Raw genomic sequence first — 21,172 nt, 5'->3', positions numbered from 1 at the left:
GGGATAGAAGCAGACAGAATTATGGCAGATAAGTTGGCAGGTGTATTGGCTTCTGCTACTAGAGTGTTGACTCGAGCTGCGAACTAGACCACAGCAAGCCGTTATCCAATGCTGTTGTCTGTTATCAGGAAGGTCTTCAGTTACTCATTGATGTTGTTAAAAGTGTTGGTCCATTTTTGTGTAATCTTGTAATGGTCTGTATTCAATGTTCAAAATTAAAATATTGTTTCAAAGTGCACTGTATTACTTTATAGTCAAAAGTTTCTTTTTAAAAATCAAACATAAATGGAAAAAAGTGCATTTGGTTAATCAGTACAGGTAGATTTGTAAGACAGATTTAAGAGCTTTGGAGTATTCAATTTTGAATTTAACCAAGATTTGTCAATGTGTAATATATGTACATTCTGTTAAATTTGCCTTAAACATTTTTATAAAACTGTTCAACTATGTATAGAACTAAAATTAAAAATTGTGTTCATCAATTCCATAACTTGTATTCTAACAAGGGCAGAACTGTTATTCTTATAAAGTCATCGAGAGTTAAACATTTTTAAATAAAAAAGAACCCCTGATTAAAAATCGTTAAAAATAAATATTCTGCAGGTACCCCAACAGAAAAGAAAGAGGGAATTAGAACAAAGATAAATGAGTATATGAAGAGAGCCGAGGAACTTAAGAAGAAGTAGAGGAAAGAAAAGAAGGTAAACTTTTAATGTGATTAAAACATAAATAACATATTTTAATACATATACATTGTAATTTAAGCAAATGAAACTGAAATCAATACAGCAAACTTCACTTTCAACAAACATGGTCATAGTGAAAACAATATCCGGTTATAACAATTATTTTTGACTTGAATTTTACTTTGCTTTATTAAAAATACTGAAATAAATTGTTTAGCAAAACAAGGTTATGAGGAATTCAATTATTGCTTATATTAATTAAATCATATTTTAGTCCAAATTTAGAAAAAAAAAACAAGATTACATGGTTATAATGTACATCAAAAGATAGACTACCTGTAAACACAACCCATATATTCTAACTTTTGTTTCCATCTGTACAGATTTAATGATGACGATGATTGTTATTTATAAGACAATGAAAAAGTCATACCCTAGTTTTCTCAAGATAAAGCTATTGACCTTCCATTTTTCTTGTAAAAATTGAATGGATTGATGATTATTTTAGCTGGAAAATATCATGAACAGATTCACATAGAAAGTAATTCCACTGGGCATAGTTTTGAAAGGCTGTTTGGAAGATTTCTTGATGAAAATTTAACAGAAGTGACCGTAGAAGATCCATATATTAGGTCTACACATCAGGTAAACTAAACATATTTGCTTGTTACTTCATACTCTTATTTAAGATCATAATTGGAGGTCACTTTCCAAGGCACAAAACTCTAGCATGAATTTTTTACAGAGTGATGGCCCTTTGTGAACTTAGAAAATTATAAGTTAAGGTTTTACCATAAACAACTGTCTTCAAGACAGCTGAAGACATTAACTTGCATCAGGGTCTTTCAAATAGAATGGTCTGGAGACGGACCAATTTTACGAAAAAAGCTGTCTTAAGACATAAACATGTCTTGTTGATCATAATTGTAGGTGATTTTCCAATGCTCATATGTTTGACATGAATTTTTACTGTATTAAGGATTTTTGTGAAAATGCCACATCAAGTCTTAAAAACAACTGAAGGTATTCATTTTAATCTTAATGCTTGTCTTTGTGACCATAATTGGTCACCCTCTAAGGTCCCCCCACCACATAGAAAATTCTTGGTTAAGGTTTTGCATGAAATATCAATCTTCAAAACTTCAAATTTATTCTCTTGAAACTTAATAAAATGTCTTTGTCACCATAATTAAAAAAAATGTCTCTGCCCAACATCCATAGCTCCGACACACATTATAACTGACATACGACCCTTTGTGATTTTAGAAAATTCTTGGTTTAAGTATCAGACACTGCAAATAGCCTGGCTCGCTGTCCTACTGTCAGCTCTTGTTGTATTTATTTACATACTTATATAATTTGTATGTTTATCTTTATCTTGTGTTACAAATCTAACTCTAGGACAATTTGAGTTGTAAAATATTTGGGAATAAGTATGAAATATTAATGACCCACCTCTAGTCAGTGTTTAATGTGTATATGACCTGTAATTATATGAAGATGATAAAGATGAACAGTGTGCTATTTTTTGTCTTTCAGTTGTATAACTTCTTGCGTTTTTTGTGAACTTCTTGTAAAATCAGAAGCGAAAGTAAATAAGATAAAATTGATCACTGGGCAGGATGAGGTAATACATGTACTAGATTTTGTATTTAACTAGTTCACTTGTTAGTTTACCATGAAAAACACTTGTTAGTTTCACATGAAAAATATACCAATAATTTATCTGATTATTTATTTTCAAAAGCCATCTAAAGGGCTCAAGTGAGATTGGTGGTTTTACACTGGTGCCAGCATTAAAAATACAATGCAGTTTAAAAAGCACATGTTATTAAGTTGACACATTGTTACATTTTGTTTTAAACATATTTATTTAAGCTTGATTGCAAAAAGCAGTTCTTGCAAGTTTTATTAATCAATTTCGAGTCCGCTTCCTGGAACCAACCAGTACTGGTGTCATTTTGAAAAACATGGTCCTGACCCGAGTAGGGTTCGAACCCATGATATCTGGGTTGAGAGGTAGACACCTTAACCACTAGGCCACTGCTTCCTTAATTGTTACATTTTTAGTATAACTTATTAGTTCTAAGATTTTTCATTATCATTGGATTTTTTTTTCACAAAATAAATTTTAAAATAATCTTTAAAAAATGTACTGGAAACCTTCAAGTGACAGTATCTGGTTAGCAACCATGTGCCCTGATTTTCAAATTCTTGAATCCAAGTTGTACTTTTGAATATCTTTATGTCCTACACATGAACAAGCTTTGCAATTGACTTTCTTAAGTTAAGGGTTTTAATTTTGTACATGCTTAGGCCTTATATAATTGACTTTCTTAAGTTAAGGGTTTTAATTTTGTACATGCTTAGGCCTTATATAATGTACAAATTTGTACTTGGTGTCTTTACCAGCATTATAACCTTGTAAATTGATGTAAATCTTGACAATAAATATATGATTTTCCAACACTACAAAATGAAAGGCAGTACTGATATTAACTTTCAATTTAAATGTATAGTATGAACATATAGGATATTTGTATTGAATATAGATAAGAAATCATGCATTATTGGAACCTAAGTGTTGTTATTATGTTACATTAGAATGGAGATCAGAGAAGATTCCAGCAGTCCAAGCTGTCTGAACTGACAACAAGTCTGTTATCCTATCAAATAGCACTTGAGATAGAGTTTTCACAGACTCTACACGATAGAGAAATCAGGTAAGTTATATCATAGTCTCTACTGAGTTTGTTTTAAGTATGATTGTTTATATATAGTTTTATATGATTGACTGATTGTTTATCCTATTATCCTTACTTAGACCCAGCCCAGACATCTGCTTTCATTTTGTAATACCCCACTTTTTCTATTGACCGTAAGTAATATTGATTTTCAATTTGGAAGAATAAACAAACTTGTGGCTCTGTAATTTATAAAACAAAAAAAATTGCCCCTTTTTCAACTTAGAATTCTTGTGATGGTCTTTGTACCAACTTTTTATTGAACTCTTCAATGTATTATTTGAATTTTATAACACTTTATAACTATCACATCAGTCACATACATGTGAACTTTTTTTGATGGTGAAGTGGGAGATTTTTCTTCAAAAAGAGGGAGATTTTAGAAATTGCAATAAACAAAGAAGGAAGTTCTGAGATCAAAAATAGGGAGATTTCTTTAATTTGTGAAAATACCCCTTATTTTAAAAAAAATCTTTGAAAATATGGCTGCAGAAAGTGGGAGTCTCCCGCTAAAAGTGGGAGGGTTCACATGTATGCAGTCATCCACTTGAAGAGAAGAAAAACATAATGTTCACTATTTTGAACTTTAAGAAAACTATCGCCTATTTTAAAATATATCAAGCACTGAGAATAGTCAAGCATGCTGACTTAGAGAACAGCAATACGAATGTATGGAAAAACAGACAACAAATTATGAATAAACTAGAAAAACAACTCAAATTTAAAAACTTTTTTATCTGCTGCACTGGGTTTGTGTTACCTTGGTTATTCAATTTCTTGCATAGCATTTCCATGAGTTTTACCCATGCAGAAAATTTCATCTGGCATGGGGGTGCCAGATGAGTCGCATGTCAAACAACAACATCATTTTAGCTCACTTTATGAATGAACAGCGTTAAAATGATGTCGTTTTAGAAGGGAAATATGTGCTTAGGATGACGTCATTTCGCTGTTGTTATTTAAGTTGTTAATTCATCACTCATTTTCAATAAGCAGGTGCATTCGTGTCGCTGGTTAATATTCTCGTTCCCTAAAGATATTAAGTTTGGTCTATCAACCTAACAATATACCATTGCGGTAGTCCGACTACAATACAGTTAAAAAAAATGTTATCTCATCAAATTTGCGAAAATTTTAACATATAAAATATATTTTTGACATGTCCGTTACTGTCGCCGATCAATATGCAGTGCATTTGAACACATGTGCAAATTAAATAAAACAATTTAGTTCACTTTTTTAAGTGTAATTAAGGAAAATTAACCTTACTTAAGTAAATCATATATAGTTCCCATCAACTTTAAATTGTGAACTATCGTTTAAGCTTATAAAAAGTATAGGTTTATGAAATTGTTTTTTGTACGAAATGTTCGTTATTTAGTTTTTACACGGCAGTATTTCACAGAATAACACATAAAATTTATCGTTTTAGTTATCATCATAGTCATTAGTCTTATAATAATTCATAATACTTCAATTCAAATAATGAACTCGAGTACTTTTGACAGTATTCTAAGGTAAAAGTAAACACTTTTTCTAAATTGACTTTTAATTGACATGTTCGTTACATTAAGTTTTTAAAATACCGTACCCTTTGTGAGACATTAACTTACCTTGAAATGATTAATGCCGCTTGTAATCTCTAATGAACATGTTAACGTCATATTCATTTGATATTACTGAAAGATTATCGAATAAAAAATTGTAATTTGAAATGTTCGTTATTGACATGTTCGTGACTGAAATATCGATACTGCATGATTTAACGGTTGGGGCACAGTTTTTTTATCTCTCCGTGTGTGACGTCATTAAACTTGATGACATCACTCCCAATATGGCTTCCAGAGAAGATCAACTTCCATGTTTTAAAAGTTAAAAGGAGATCTTGCAAAACGACGGTGAGTTCATTTTCTTTAAGCTACAAATTTGCTTAAAATTTATTTTTTTAACATGTTTTTTTTTATAAATCATTTGACATTGGAGTGAAATTTGAATATATTGTGTGTATTATTTGATGCCTTACATGGGTTCAAAATGTTGGGCATGACAAAAGAATGACATGTTCGTTACTAAAAAGTAACGAACATGTCAGCTGCATTTGCGAGTCACTGTTCCAGTCAAACTTATAACTAAGATGTTTTTCCAATTAAAGTATATTATTTATTCCTTATTTTCACCTTTTATCAATGTCTAAAGTTACCTTAAGCATGATTTCTTTAGAAATCGTATTTATTCTATTATACCTTCATTTTTTTCATACCTCGTGTGACCAAATAATAAATAGTCTGTTCCTGTCTTAGGTTAGTTTAAGAAACATGTGAGGAAAATAAAACTGACAGACATATAGCTAAGCAGCGCACAAACCCTATTTCAAAACATTATTCTTTTTTGCAGTGATACACTCATGAATATTGAGTAACGAACATGTCAATATAAATAACGAACATTTCATCATTTGTTTTGTTCTTTTCTGTTATAGGTATGGTGAAATCAAGGGCAGAAATTCAAAAAGCATATCGTCAGAGGCTTAAAGAAAAGAACAACAATGAGTACCTTTCTAAAGAAAGAGAGAGAAGACGAAGAACCTATGTAGAAAACCAATTACTATCAGAAGAAAAACGAGCTGCGAGGAACAAGAAAAATAGAGAGTATTTGAGACTGTACAGGCAACGAAAGAGAGAATTAGTGCAGCAAAATAATAGAAATCAAGAAGATGTTGTTGAATCAAGTGGGTATGAAAGTGCACATGTTGAACCACAAAACAGATTGAATGTGAGATTGAACTTTCACAACAGAGCCAACGGACCTAAAATGAGAGTTGCTAAAGATCTTAGAAAGACAAAACAAGAACTGAAAGCTTTGAAAGAAACCCATGAAAACCTTAAACGCAAATATAGGAGCACCATGCGGTCTATCCAAAGAAAGAACAAGAAAACTGACAAACAAGAAGATACTCCAAAATCTAAAGCTAAACGACTTGTTGAAAAATTGAATCTAACAAGAGAGCAAAGTACAAGCGTTCGAAAAGAGTTGGTATTTGCTAACGCTATATGCGATGAAATAAGATCTGCCGCACATGAAGCCCCTGTAAAAGCGAAGAAAATCTTGCAAAATCTGGTAGCCGGTAACGTTCTAAAAAAGTACAAATTGCTACAGAAGTTTGGAGAAAAAACAGGCATGAGTCGAAATAAGTTATCTAAAGTAAGAAGCAAGAGTGTGAACATCGGAAGTCTGACGCGTATACGAGAAACCACAAAGATGAGACAAAAAGTAATCGAATTTCTTGAAAGAGATGAAAACTCAAGAAATATGCCTGGAAAAGGTGACTTCACAAAGTCAGAAACTGGTGAAAAAAAACAAACACGTGTGTTAACAGATTATCTATCATCACTTTATCATAAGTTCATGTCCGAAAATCCAGATGCCAAATTATCATTTACTTCTTTCACTAGAATCAGACCGGCAAGAATACGTCTAACATCTATGATCACTAGAGACACCTGTCTATGCACGAAACATCAAAACATGTCTCTAACACTTAAGTCACTGAAATCTGTGAATATTGAATGCTCAATCAACGGAGAAAAGATGATAGATCAAAAGGAAAGGCTGATACAAGAAGCTGAGAAAGCATTGTCAAGTGATATAGCTGTTGGCCAATGGAAACGTGTTGAGACAGAGGTGAAAGGTCAAAAGAAGAATGTAATGAAAGTTGTGAACATTACTATGAAACCAGAAGAATTCATGTCTCACCTTAAAACCCAGATAGAAGATTTTGACCAACATGTAATAAGAATAAAGACCCAATACTCTGAAATGAAGAATCTTAAAGAGAACTTACCTGATAACCACTGTATTATACACATGGACTTTAGTGAAAACTATTCATGTAAGTCGGTTCAGGAGATACAATCGGCCTACTGGAACCAGACCGCCGTGACTCTTCACCCTGTGGTTGTATACTATAGAAAAGATGGGTCTGATGAAATACAGCACAAGAGTTACGTCTTTATATCCGATGAGATGGGTCATAATGCCAATACGGTCCTTGCAATCACTGACAAACTTGTACCAACAATTAAAGATCTTATCCCAGGGGTAACATGGGTACATTATTGGACTGACAGTCCTACATCGCAGTATAGAAACAAGGTCATCTTCAACTTTATAGCAAACCACAAGGATATACATGGTATTCATGCAAGGTGGAATTATTGGGAAGCGGGGCATGGTAAGGGGCCATGCGATGGTCTAGGTGGTAGAGTTAAGCGTATGGCAGACGAGGCGGTTAACTCTGGCAAAGTGGGCATTCAAGATCCCTTTGATTTTTATGCCTGGTCACAATCATCAAACTGTTCCATGAAGAATGTTAGCTTTGTGTTTGTGTCTTCGGAAGAATGTGAGAAGAAAGCTGTAGAAACAGGTAAACTGCATCTCAAACCTATAACTGGGACAATGAAAATACACTCAGTACTGGGAAAAGGCAACAATAGCGTCTCAGTTCGAAACACTAGTTGCTACTGTAAAATATGTGTATCTGATGATAGTGAAACATGCGGTACTTGGAGAGACGAAACACTTGTCCCAAAGTCTTCAAAACCTTCAAACACAGATAAAATATCAAATATCCAAGTTGAAACAGTTAAACCCAATATTGATCCAAAAGAAACCTATCATGTTGACGACTACGTCGCAGCTTCATACTTAGGTCACTGGTACATTGGCAAGATCATGAATTGTGATGATGAGGACAACACATTCGAAATAACTTTCTTACAAAAACGCAAACGGATGTTTCAGTGGCCGTCAAGACCTGATGAAATCTGGGTGAATTACGAGGACATTCTATGCAAGGTTTCAACACCTTTGGCAAGCGGCAAGTCAAAACGCATGTTAGTGTTACGAGATGGTGACTTTGAAAGAGTTGAACAAGTGTTTGATCAAGTAAACTAGTAATAATTCAAAAAGACATGTCCGTTACCAGCATCTTCGTTGAGGTGGCTGTTGATATTGTTTTCATCTTTTTTTATAGTTAATTGTTCATATAATACAAGTTGCATTTGATGATTAATCCTGGCGTCATATAAACATGTATTCAGTTGAAAAAAGTGAAAATGACATTTATATAATTAACGGACATTTCAGAAACACTGCATGTTACAAAAAGGACTTTACATGTGATTTAACTAACAAATCCATTTAAACAAAATAAAGTTACCACAAGCAAAACTCAGAGACGCAAAAATAATATATATTGAGTTATAAAACAAAAACATTGTTTATTGTTAAGGCGTATGTGTTCTTGCCAAGTTTGTTTTCTTTTTTTTTTTCAAGTTCATTTCTCGCTGACGCTAACATAATATCATTTTTATGCGTGTTTCGTGTTTAACACTTGTTATGATGTTAAAATAGTTGCTTAGTTTAAAATATCTGCCTTTTCAAGACAGATAATTGTTGTTTTTATTTGGTTATAATATTAGTAACGAACATTTCATATACCACTCTGTTTGTATTTTTGATAAAATTCCTGTGAATTAACCACATTTGGTCAATACTTTGGTTGCATTTAATCTTGAAAAGGTTCAGGTGTAAGCTTTAAATAGAAGAATAAACGAGGAACAGATTGAAAAATTTTTTTAATATTTTTTATTATAATAGATCACATTTTTTACTTGAACAACATTATACACAGTTTAACTAAGCACATAACAATTAAATATTGTTATTTAGTACAAATGTTTTTCTAAATTTTCTAAAGAATAACTCTTTGTTTCTTGTAGTGAAACTACTTTAATGTGTTTTTTACCAACCATTTATTGTAAGTGACCATTTAAAGTTATTGTAACGAACATTTCATGACAAAATTTGTACATCACAACTCTCCTTCTTCAAATGAGGATATGGCAACAATAACTTATGTTATGTTCAAAATATTTCACAAAGTTGTTGTTTAAAGGTTATATTTTTCGATCAAAATGCTAAATAAAGCATTCTAAATCACCGATTGTCTTGTCTTTTGTACTTCCTTGATGCACCTGCTTATTGAAAATGAGTGTCATACGCTATTGTAAGAAAATAGTTATGGATGAAATGACTTGAATTTCAAAGAACATATATCATAATGAGGTTAACCATTTTAAATATGAAATTATATGGCAGAGTATGCAAGAAAAAATATCTGACATATGTTTGTGGTTCGGATCGGAATATCCGTCCCTAGGGAACCGGCCCATGGGCGGGTCCTCTCGGGACTGATATTTTGGTACAAACCGCAACATATGACAGATATTATTAATCACAGGGAGCAGGTGTTTATTATAATCTTATACTCAAATTGTAGAAAACAATTTACAAGTGTCACACAAATAAAAACTTTCTAAATTTAATGGAATATTAAGACACAAAAGTCTTAGTTTTTTTGAAAAATCCTCGTATAGATATGTTAACTTTGAAGGAGAATATTAAAATATTTTGTGGAATACTATATGGTTAATATTATATTGTGTTTTTATCTAGTATGAGGCTAGTTGGATTTGTTATATTGGATTATTTCATTGAAACTTTAACCCATACTGGGCTTAATATCCTAATTGGACTTCTTCACAAAAATCAGTATCATTTTCACAGAAAATTTCCAAAAAGTACTGGCCCAATAGCTGCCAGTACAAACCATGATCAAATGGCACACATTACTGGCTAATCTTTATCTGCACTGGTTACATAGGTAAATTAAGTTGTTACTGACAAGCTAAGAGTGAAAAAAAGAAGAAAAGATCCAAATGTCATAAAGACCTAATTAAGTAATTATCCCCTTACTGTTGATTAAGCAGTTCTAAGCCAGTTTATTGGTTTAAACATATTTATTTAAGCTCGATTGCAAGTTCTTGCAACTTATATTAATCACTTTCAAGTCCGCTTCCTGGAACCAACCAGTACTGGTGTCATATGAAGAAACATGGTTGTGACCTGAGTAGGACTCGAACCCATGATCTCTGGGTTGAGAGGCAGACACATTAAGCACTAGGCCACCACTCCCCTTCAACCAGTTAATTAACACATAGACTTCATATAATTAATAAATTGATCTATTTCTATTGCAGATTAAACAATGGTTGGATCATTAAGATAGGTCGAGGGTTAGATATATACAAGGCCACACAAGGAAAGTTTGATATAGGATTCTGTGACTTTGACTTAAGAAAATGTTATGAAACAACAGTAGATATATTTCACAGTAAACATGTAAACTCAACATTCTCCGCTTCAGGATCTTAGAACATTAAACAACTTTTTAGTAGATTTTTTGATTTTGATAAGCTGTTCTGTGATTTATCCATACACTGTCTGTTATGTTTTTCACGTATACATTTCTCATATAAACATATAATAATATAAACATATAATAAAAACCTATATTTGATTATGTGATTAAAGTGACATTATACTTATTTTTTCACTATCAAGTTAAACTGCATCAGCAACATAATACACAAGTAATGATGGTAATTGGCCACTAATTGTTTATGAATGAAATGTGTAAACTGACTAATATAATAAAAAAATGCGCCATTTTTTTATTGATTGATTGGTGATTTCTGTTACTCATGAATTCCAAAGGAAAACTAAAGAAATTCCGGTTAGTCAAGTGGGTTATTGTTTATTCACGTGGAGTTCAATATATATTTAATATTGAAAGCATTTATGGCAAAATGTAAATGTATTTTGACATTTCCCATCACACTTGGATGGGCATAATGTCATTTTAGACAAAGCTCAAATTGCTGTCTCTTTAGTATATCTATACAGTTATCACATCAGCTAATGACGTCACAACACAATGAAATCAGCCCATGGAATAATTAAAGTAAAAATCTGATACTGTCATACAATCTTGACAATCTTGTTTTGCTTGGGGAATATCTGTCATTACTGAATTTTGATTCTAAAACAACAATCTGTACAGTATTTGTTTTGGAAGTTATTGTTGTTTACAACCTGTTAACATTGTTCCTCGTCCAAGCTCTCCCATGAACTTAAACATTTTTATTGCTCTTTTTGTACACATTTATAACAGTATATTATTATAATATTAACACAAAGTAGCAAGAGGGTTTAACCACGAGTTCTTACAACATCAGTAAACGGTTCTTCCCTGAAATATGAAATTATCTAAATAATAAGACAGTTACAAATCAAAATTGCATGATAGTAGAGTAGCTTTGGGAAATCTAAATGGTATATGTACAAGAAAAAGGAAAAGAAAAAATGTGGGATGGAGAGTTCAATATCAAATGTACAAGACAAGAACTATTTATATATATATAAAACAATTTTGACATAACTACATATATGTTCTTTAAAATCTACAGGAGGCCTAGTAATTATTTAAACCATTTGCTTTTGTTATATACTTATCATTTGTATAACATTTACATGCATTTGATGCAATAAAAATGTTTAAACTAATAAATATTTGTGCTTCGATAAAAATAAATGAGTTGTTTTCATCAGAAAGAGATTCTTTTCCAAGCAAAAGGAATTTTACTCTCATCGGATGGAAACTGTGAATTGCACTCTAATTTCGTTATATTTGAACAATTTAAAAATGTAATGCTCGGCGTCTTCAGTACTGGATGTACAATAGCTACACAATGAGTTGTCTCCTTAATGATTTTTTATAAAGATCGCATTAAGATTACTGCAATTGTTTCTAATATGTGCATGATAAACAGATAAACTTTGATCTCCGATTTTGATATACATGATATTTAGAAAGAACTTAAGGTTTATATTGTAATTTTGAACATGTCGTGGAGATCAAATTTAAAAATATTTAGTGAAGCTGCATATCTTTAAAAATCATCGAAATTGTTCCATAACTCAGTGAATGAAGGAATGAAAGATTTTGTGAATATTTGTGTTTGCCGTGCAATAGTCGCATAGTTGTTATCATTTTGGAGAAAGTATGGCGTAGAATTAGCAACACTATTGTGTTAAAGATTGAGCAAGTAGCTTGTCGTGTTATTTTGATGGGCTTTGTACAACTATAATTTTTTTGCGTTATTCTCTTATCCGACAAAGATACTCAGCCTATTTCTCGAAAAAGACGTTCTATAGATACTTCAACTTCAACGGGGTTTCTTGACAACATCCACCAGGTAGACATCGACTTGGAGGGGATACCGATCTAGTAATGCCTGTGACAACACACGCTGCTTCGTATTGCATTTTTTAAAGAGAATGTTTATCATTTTCATCACAGCCATCCCAAACACTGACGATGTATTCGAGGATTAGTCGCATATATGATAAATAAATTTGATTTAATTTCGTTTAAGTTTAAATTTTAATCATCGCATTTAGCTTAGAATGTAGATGCTGGTGTCATTATTTTATTGATGTAAGTGTTCATGCCATTTTCAATCTTCATTTGATAATGTAAGTCCAATGTCTTTGAGATTTAAATTAATTGGGTATATTCAAAGACTAGAGGACGTTGTTCATCATGTTAAGGGGGGAAAAATTACTTTTCTTTTATCTTGATTAAATTTGATAAGCCTCTTATAGGACCATTCTTGAAGTGTATGTAGATCAATATTTAGTGTATTCTCTATGAAATTCATGTGCTAGAAGTAATAGACAACACACTATTGGACTCGTGCACAGTTGTAAATTTGTTTGTTTTGTTTTGTTTTGGGTTTTACGTCTCATCGACACAGTATAGGTCATATCGCGACGTTCCAGCTTTACTGGTGGAGGAAGACCTCAGGTGCCCTTCCGTGCATTATTTCAGGCACGAACAGGCACCTGAGTAGTACCAACGGCGTTCAGTTGTAAATTAAGCGACATAATAGAAAATAGGCAAAAAGAAATTATTATTAGTTAGAACACAATGTTCTGTTGGTTTCAATAGACTTCTTAAGTAGAACAAACTCTTCAAGCAAAAATTTATGTACAGGCATTTTAATTTTATTACAACAGATAGCATGAAGTAATAATACAAATAACATTATTAATAACAAAAGCATTTATTTACATACAATGTTTATATTTACATACCTTAATTATCACCAGATATATTATTCTGCATATATTGTAATGTCATTTTTTGTATAATATCACAATTTAAATAAACAGTTTAACTTATTGCATATTTTAACAGTGTAATCATACACTACAGAATTGACCAATGTTGATCTGTCTTTCCACCTGACATTTATTGAATCAATCTCTTTCTAGGTAGAAAGAGATTTAATTCTTCCAGTCATGATGCCATATGTACATGTACATTAAGATGTTTGTTCACCAACCGTCTTATATTTTACCTACTTGTCACAATTCAATCTAAAATAGACATCATCTTTAGCATGTGCAGTTAGTTTTCTTTGCGATATTTCACAATTTTCGGATAAAGTTCCCTCTTGAAGTATAAACCAAGTACCCAGGCTGGGCCACCAAATAACAACAGGGCACTTATCACTAATAAAACATAGTTTATAGCAGTCCATTTTGACTCGTTCACAATAAGCACAGCTGAAAATAGAAAAAAATCCCAAATTACATTCATATTTACAAAAGCATATTTGCAAACAGTTTTCTAGTTAATTATTTAATAATTATGTAAGGTCTATAACTGAACATTCGATGTCATAATATCTTTAAAAGTTTTGATAGTTAAGGTTATGTAAAGTTTTCGCCTACATCAGTGTTGGTTTGCGAGGCCAACCCCTTTTTTTGTCAGGGCCATATACCGGTAGCTCGTTAATTTGTAAATTGATTTAAATGCAATTAAACTTTAGTACTACATGTAGTACGTTTGGGTTCATATCTGAAAGGGTATGAAGCTATGTCATATTTAAATATTTTTATAAAATTTATCAACAATAAATAATGTTGGTACAATAATCTTAGGGTCGATTCTCAAAAAAAATTATTACATAGAATGTCTCTCATGAATATTGAAAATAAACAAAATAAAATGTTCCAGAACTAAATATTATTCTGTTATTTCAAGTAGGGTTTTAGCAATATTTTCTGTATGCGCCATTTGCTTTTAAGGCAAATTATCACCACAATAATTTCATTTTGACCATGACCCATTGGTAGGCTTAGTGGGGGATTTCTAATGCATTAAAAATCCTCCACTAAGCATACCAATGGGTCATGGTCATAATGTTTTTTCGCGGAATAGAATAAATGAATGAATATAAATAAATATTACATTCCACTTACGGTGATAAAACGGAATGTTCGCCCGAGACGAGTGTTTAAAAGACTGAACATTTAACAAACGCATCTAAATCAAGAAGACAACCTTACAGTGTAGAAATATATTACAAAACAGTACAAATCTCACAAATATTTGACGTTTTAAGATGAACATCACCAACAAATTTTGAAAATGATATACGCGCGACTCGTAGATGCCCAAAATCAACTTACGTTTCTTGGCTACCCAGTATGCCAGCATGAAACCATAGTAGTCATTGAGTTTGAAGTCCGTTGTGAACTTGACCAGTACCTTGTCACCCGTGCTGGTTATTGTGCTCTTCGGCCACGAGTAGCCACACCAGCTCTTTAATTGTGGGTAAAAATCCCGAGGACCTGAAATTTAAAGGAAGAATATACATGTACTTAAACAGAAAAAAACAATACAGATAATTAAAATGTACTTTTATGTCAGGAATTATTGATAAAGTTTATGAGCATTTAATTGATTAGAATTGAGAATAACAATATTTGGAAAATTATATAATACTCTATATAAGCACTTTTAGATAATATGTCTTGATTGATCGATTTTTATTCAGATTCAAACACACAATAAATGCACCATTTTTATGACAAAAGTTGAAAAATGAATTTGACTATTTGTTTGTCATAAATAAATGTATCATCAGAAGTCAATTAAAACAAGATTAAAGTACATCTAATTCGCGTTTGACTATATTTAAAGACGCATGGAACATGACTTTGTAAACTAATGCATGTACATAGTAGTGCATAGAGCAGCGTGCAATAACCTCGGATTACCCATGAAAGCTATCCTTGGGCATATACATTTTAGAATATACGATGTAATAAAAAAAAACCAATGAAATAAAATATATATATAATGAAGATTTTAGAAAAATGGAAGTGTTCATAGAGTGTACAAATAAATAAAGTACATGTATTATTTTCTTTACATTAGGTAGAAAAAAGCATGAAGATTGATATCTAGTCAAACAAATGCAATTACGTTTCTCGCTTTTTATGGTTTCCATGCACATTCATAATAATATCTTTTTCCTATTTTCTCTCGCCCTACCCATCAGACAATCAGTTACAATAGAAATGAGCCGCGCCATGACAAAACCAACATAATGGTTTGCGACCAGCATGGATCCGGACCCGCCTGCGCATCCGTACAGTCTTATCAGGATCCATGCTGTTCGCTGTCAGTTTCTCTACTTGTTATAGGGTTTGTAAGCGAACAGCATGGATCCTGATCAGACTGCGTGGAGGCACAGGCTGGTCCGGATCCATGCTGGTCGCAAACGCACTATGTTGATTTTGTCATGACACGGCTCAAACCACGTTTTAATCACGTGTTATTAGCATACCGTCTATGACGCTAACGACGTCTCTCCAACATCCGGTTGCAGGTTCTATAGATGAATTCAGAACCTGTACTTGTATAACTACGTCATCATATATGTCTGCGGCGGTGATCAACCATAGACATGAAAGTCGTCTGCAAATAAACAATTTTTTTTTTGAGAAATCACCCTGCTTTTCACGTAGATCTTTTAATACATTTATCAATCTCATATCAAGAAAAAATTTACTTATTTGATAAGTTCGAAAAGACTTTGAACTGTTTGTTGGCTGCTTAATAATAATGATAAAAATAATTATTAAAAAAAGGAATAATTAAAAAAAATCAAAAGAATCTTGCAGGTGGTTCAATTTCAATGTAGAACATTTTACAAAATTAACAGGAAGAGGACAAGATGGATGGTATTATTTATATTATAATTATCATTTTGCTACTATTTTTTCTTCTTTAAATATTATCTTTAAATATTGAATTTTGTACATGTACTATCATTATCTTCAGAATTAGATAGCCTATACATACTAGATCTACATGTATTTCCTCATCATTTACAAACAGCTAATTGACATTAAAACTTATAAGAATCTTACACCGATTGCCGGTACAGACCGGAATATCTAGCTCGAGGGTAACTGTTTACGGCGGTAACGAGGCTCTGCCGAGTTTCCGCTAAACAGTTTCCCGAGAGCTAGATATTCCCGTCTGTACCAATTGCCGGTGTTTGATTCTTTTTCTTGCATATTACATGTCAATTATTTTCGGAACAGAAATTATGAAAACTGATATTCTCATTACGCACTTTTTTCTTATAGTAGCGTATGAACATACAACTTCATTCATAACGGAAAAATGACGTCATCCTAAGAACGCGATTCATTCATAAACGGCGCGCGTCAATGACGTCATTTAAAGCACGTGACTTGTCTTACATGGGGGGTGTAAGACAGAGTTTTCCAGCACTGGTGTAAACGGTAGATAATTCTGTCTGAGATGCAAGAAATTTCTGTATATATTTTAGTTCCAGCACCACAAACATTTTGTTTAGACTTCAATTTTGTAAGATCTAGACAAATTGAGTTTATTCCTGAAATGCTGACTTATCTTTTACTTGAATTGTGCTGTCACAACAATAAAATGACAACGTAATTTTTTACAGAAAAAGAGAAAGATAAACTTTTGGTGCATCTATAAAAACGTAATTAATACTTTGAGCAAGAAAACAAAGTTTATTTAAATTTTGTGTCCGAATTTACGAATACAATACCAATAGTATAACATGTCTTCCTTTAAAGAGGAGCGGTTGCCTAGTGGTTAAGGTGTCTGCCTATAAAGCCAGGGATCATGGGTTCGAAACCTATTCGGGTCACGATCATGTTTCCTCATGACACCAGTACTATTTAAATCCATGATTCGAAAGTGATTAATGAGTATGTTCCCTAGGATTGCCCATTAAGCTAAAAGCTTATTTCCAATGGGGTCAATTTACTGTAAAATTGTTACACTAACTTACATAATAATAAATGAATTATAAAGAAGTTAAAATAAATGAAAATTTTCAACAATCAAGACACTTTTTTCAATATATAATAAGACAAGTACATTGTACACAAACAAAATGAAATAAATTTCGTTTAAACTAACATATCAAGTACAACATAAACAAGTTACAAAACCTGATCATAAGTTATACATCAATTCAATAATAAATAAACATATTATTCGCTTGTTTATCATTTTCATTACTTAAAAAATGTTTTACTTTCGTTTTAAATCTTTGGATATTGTCAATTGATCTAATGTTGTCTGGTAAAGAATTCAAGTCTTTAATGGCATTGTAGAAAAATGTATTTTTGCGACGGACGCGCCCTCAGGCGCGTTCAGAGCTAAGTCATCTACACATGGGATTTCGTTGGCTACACTCGCGCAATGTGTCCTAAACCAATTAACAGCCCAAGAAATAGTACATGAATTTGATCCTTCAAAACTCCCTTACTTTGTCTGGATATCTTAATGTCTTCCATATTTAGCCTTTTCAATTTCAAATTAAGATTTTCCAAGTTAAAATATGAACGTATATTATTGATAAAAACGTTGTAGTCCCGTAGTATTAATGCGCAATATGCAAATTACTGCTGAAACGATTTACCGCTGTCGAAAAAGTAGGACAGCAAATTATACTTCAATAAAGGTGTAACCTCTGAGTTCCAAGACATTATTAGTAGGAAATAAATATTTCTACATTATACAAAACATTATTATTAACAAATCAAAATTTTTTCGTTACTAGGATAAATCGCGCATTAATAAAAGAAGAACTATTTTCGTGACTCATACCGTGGGTTTAGCTGAATATTCAGCAGTTATTAATATATTAGATACAGTACAATGGCTAGTATAAATATCTATTTTTGAAAATGCATGTAAGACACTTTACCGCCATGTAGTCTTTCATGGTAAGGAAGTTATAATATCAGTTCTACATCCGATTCTTGTGGTTTGTTTACATATTTTACTAGGTCATGATATGAGTTAACCTTCGCTATTCTAAAAATAGATTCTGCTTCACCTGTTCTGTTTTTTGGACAGGCGATTAGGAAGTACACATTAAACATGTAATTAATAAACCAGCTGATTGTAATGCAATACTTTTAGAAATGCTATACAATAGTAAGAAGCAAACAAGTTGAAAATGGAATTTAGTGTGAAGTTGAAAAGGACAACTAAACACTGTAGTGCTTATTTAAAGTGACATATATTAAAATAAAAACGATGTGCTCTGGCCTCTACATCTTTACCTTGTAAATAAAAAAAATCTAAGAAATACACTATTAATTGCTGATGATTTTAACCAATTTTTTTTTAATGAGACATATCCAAGAGAAATAAAAATACAAATGACTTATATTTTATTGTCTGTATGCCCACTATGATATAACACGAAGCAATTCTAAATAGCATTCTCAAATGTATAATGTATTATGTTTGAAGTTTATTTGCCTGGATTTATTCTAGAAATATTTCGTTGATAGTTTTTTTTTCTATTTACATATCATTTCTTAGAATAAATCGATAAGGACACTGATTTACAAGTTTGACCAGAGTTTTTAGGCATAAATTTCATTCTGTATTAAAGTGCTTGAAAGTAGAAAATCTGAATTATATCAATTTGAACACAAAATATATTGCTGTACAAATCTCGAACTTGTATGGAACAAATTTTCTCTGTTATATATTTTGTGTTTTGTTTTTGTTTTGTTTTGTTTTTCTAAAAGAAGCCTTAATTAATGTCTCTCCGGTTGCATGTCCGTCGCATTCAGTGCTGCAGCACTTTGATTAACATAAGAATCATTTTGAGGCAAAACAAAATTAAAATTACTAGATCTTAAATTGGATATTCTACAAACCTTAAACAATTCCTTTAAATAAGAAGGGCTTTTGTTGTAATAAACTTTATGAATGTGGTTGAGTCTTAACTGTCTAAATCTATCATTGACATTTAATAATTTAAGATCGGACAGAACCTTATTTGTCACCGAAGTCCTAGGAGTGTAGTCTTTTATAGAACACAAATTACAAAAACTTGTTCCACAAACGAGCAAAAATTGATATATTTAAACTAAAATCTCCCTATATCTACATAAGCTGTAAATGATACTTACGAGTTAAATACACCATAGTAGCCCGGATAGTTCGGGGATGATATAAATTGTGGTGCCTGCTCTGCATATAGCACTTTTGCTGTTGACGGGCAACCTGGAACTATAATGACAGTTCACATTTTAAACCGCTTGTAAAACTCGTATTCATGTACATCTTTTTATATAAAGAAAATACTTATGATATTTTCATAATGATCTATGTTTTTGTCGCATATTATAGAAATAAATATCCCATCAACAGACCATTGTGAGTTGAACCGTATCTTTATCTTCGATGAAACATGAGAGTAAAAAGATAGAGTAACAACGTTTTCTATTCGTATTAATTTTTTATCTATGAATAAAGAATAAATTTTAAAATGATTTGTATATATTAATAAATAGTAAGTGTTTCAGTATGCTTAGAATAAGCAACTAAAACGTTTTGTCATTTATATATAAAGGTCAGTATATAGAACATGAAAACTTACCGGAACAGCTAACGTTTAGAACACACATAAAAATAATTAATGTTTTCGACGTCGTCATTTTGTCTCCATCTTCACCATTTATTTACTTCCTTATATTCTTTGATAAATTCATTTCAGCGTTTTGAAATATTCTCTGAAACACAAACATGCTGATTTAACGAAATCCTATTTCATGAAAAAATCACTTTTAACTTAATATGCACAATATAAGTTTTCATTTTCCTTTTGTTTCATAGAGAAACACTGATAAACTGTCGAAATTTTGCCAGGTCCCTAGTTTCCTGACCTTATAACTTGACTTCCCTCTCTAAATTACTCTATTCGTAATTTTGATGATTCAATGTTTGCTATAAAATCGTTTTCTGTTTTCCTTAAGCACCGCTTTAAGCACAAGTTTAAATGTTTCCTGTCGTTACGGCATTTAAATACCGCGATCAAAGAAATTCGTCTTGCAGAATTATCCCAAAGAAAACAAATGTGATTCGCTATCTCTAGCGTGTTGCAATTTGCATTGATTTTTCTTGATCAGCCTTAATAAAATTTTATCAAAAATTATCCAATTACACGCATGTTTGCTCTTATCGTTTTAACCTTCACCACGATGACTTTGTCTATTAGACGTGTTCTACTGTGAATTTGAAACTGTGAATTTAAGTTTGAGAGGTTTCAGTATTTAAAATAATACGATGGGAAACGTTAAGGCGGACTAAATACGTTGCCTCCATCGCCACCAACTTTTATTCGATGTTTCCAGATTTGAAAAGACATGCACTTTTTATTTTAAGCATTTTTTTTATAGAATATTTAGATAGAAATATTTTACTTGTCGTAAAGGTTTATCTTAAAAGAATGTGGATTAAAATTAAGTAATATATTTTATATTTTTTTACATTGAAGCGTTTTTAGAAATGTCATTATTTTTCTGATAATTCAAAACATAATGTAAATTGTTCTAGATTTGAGTCAACAACTGGTTTTGACTAATGTTCAACTGTAGCGGAAAAGCTGTCCT

The 21,172-nt window shown here is 31.8% G+C and overlaps 2 protein-coding genes across 2 annotated transcripts; one reads left to right on the top strand and one right to left on the bottom strand.

Moving 5' to 3' along the window:
* Nucleotides 1-603: 603 nt before the first annotated feature.
* On the top strand, nucleotides 604-11,909 carry LOC132729486 (MIT domain-containing protein 1-like; the record flags this gene model as incomplete). The annotated part of the gene is given in 7 exon segments (XM_060715259.1): nucleotides 604-682; nucleotides 1,070-1,089; nucleotides 1,195-1,331; nucleotides 2,226-2,243; nucleotides 2,245-2,313; nucleotides 3,291-3,409; nucleotides 10,531-11,909. Coding segments are annotated over 7 exon segments (617 nt in total), but the record flags the coding sequence as incomplete, so codon positions are not given.
* A 1,485-nt stretch (nucleotides 11,910-13,394) lies between these two features.
* On the bottom strand, nucleotides 13,395-20,698 carry LOC132729487 (uncharacterized). Its single transcript, XM_060715260.1, has 5 exons — nucleotides 20,161-20,698; nucleotides 19,691-19,790; nucleotides 16,036-16,166; nucleotides 14,873-15,034; nucleotides 13,395-13,963 (listed from the first exon to the last, which is right to left on the bottom strand). The coding sequence occupies exons 1-5, from the start codon at nucleotides 20,216-20,218 to the stop codon at nucleotides 13,806-13,808; spliced, it is 609 nt and encodes a 202-aa protein (XP_060571243.1). The 5' UTR covers nucleotides 20,219-20,698; the 3' UTR covers nucleotides 13,395-13,805.
* Between the last annotated feature and the right edge of the window lie 474 nt (nucleotides 20,699-21,172).

The sequence above is a fragment of the Ruditapes philippinarum genome, unplaced genomic scaffold (assembly GCF_026571515.1).
Source record: "Ruditapes philippinarum isolate M1 unplaced genomic scaffold, ASM2657151v2 ctg10938_1_1_1_1, whole genome shotgun sequence".
Taxonomy (NCBI): Eukaryota; Metazoa; Mollusca; class Bivalvia; order Venerida; family Veneridae; genus Ruditapes; species Ruditapes philippinarum.
Note: the sequence above shows the minus strand (reverse complement) of the source record. Positions and strands in the feature narration are given on the sequence as shown.

What these genes read in the sequence shown, in the direction of transcription:
- LOC132729487 (XM_060715260.1), bottom strand. Translation starts at nt 20,218, where the DNA reads ATGACGACGTCGAAAACATTAATTATTTTTATGTGTGTTCTAAACGTT. An exon ending in TACTATGGTGTATTTAACTC is followed by an intron (nt 16,167 to 19,690) that starts GTAAGTATCATT and finishes GTTTATTTGCAG; the next exon opens with ACGACTTTCATGTCTATGGT. An exon ending in CGTCGTTAGCGTCATAGACG is followed by an intron (nt 15,035 to 16,035) that starts GTATGCTAATAA and finishes TTTAAATTTCAG; the next exon opens with GTCCTCGGGATTTTTACCCA.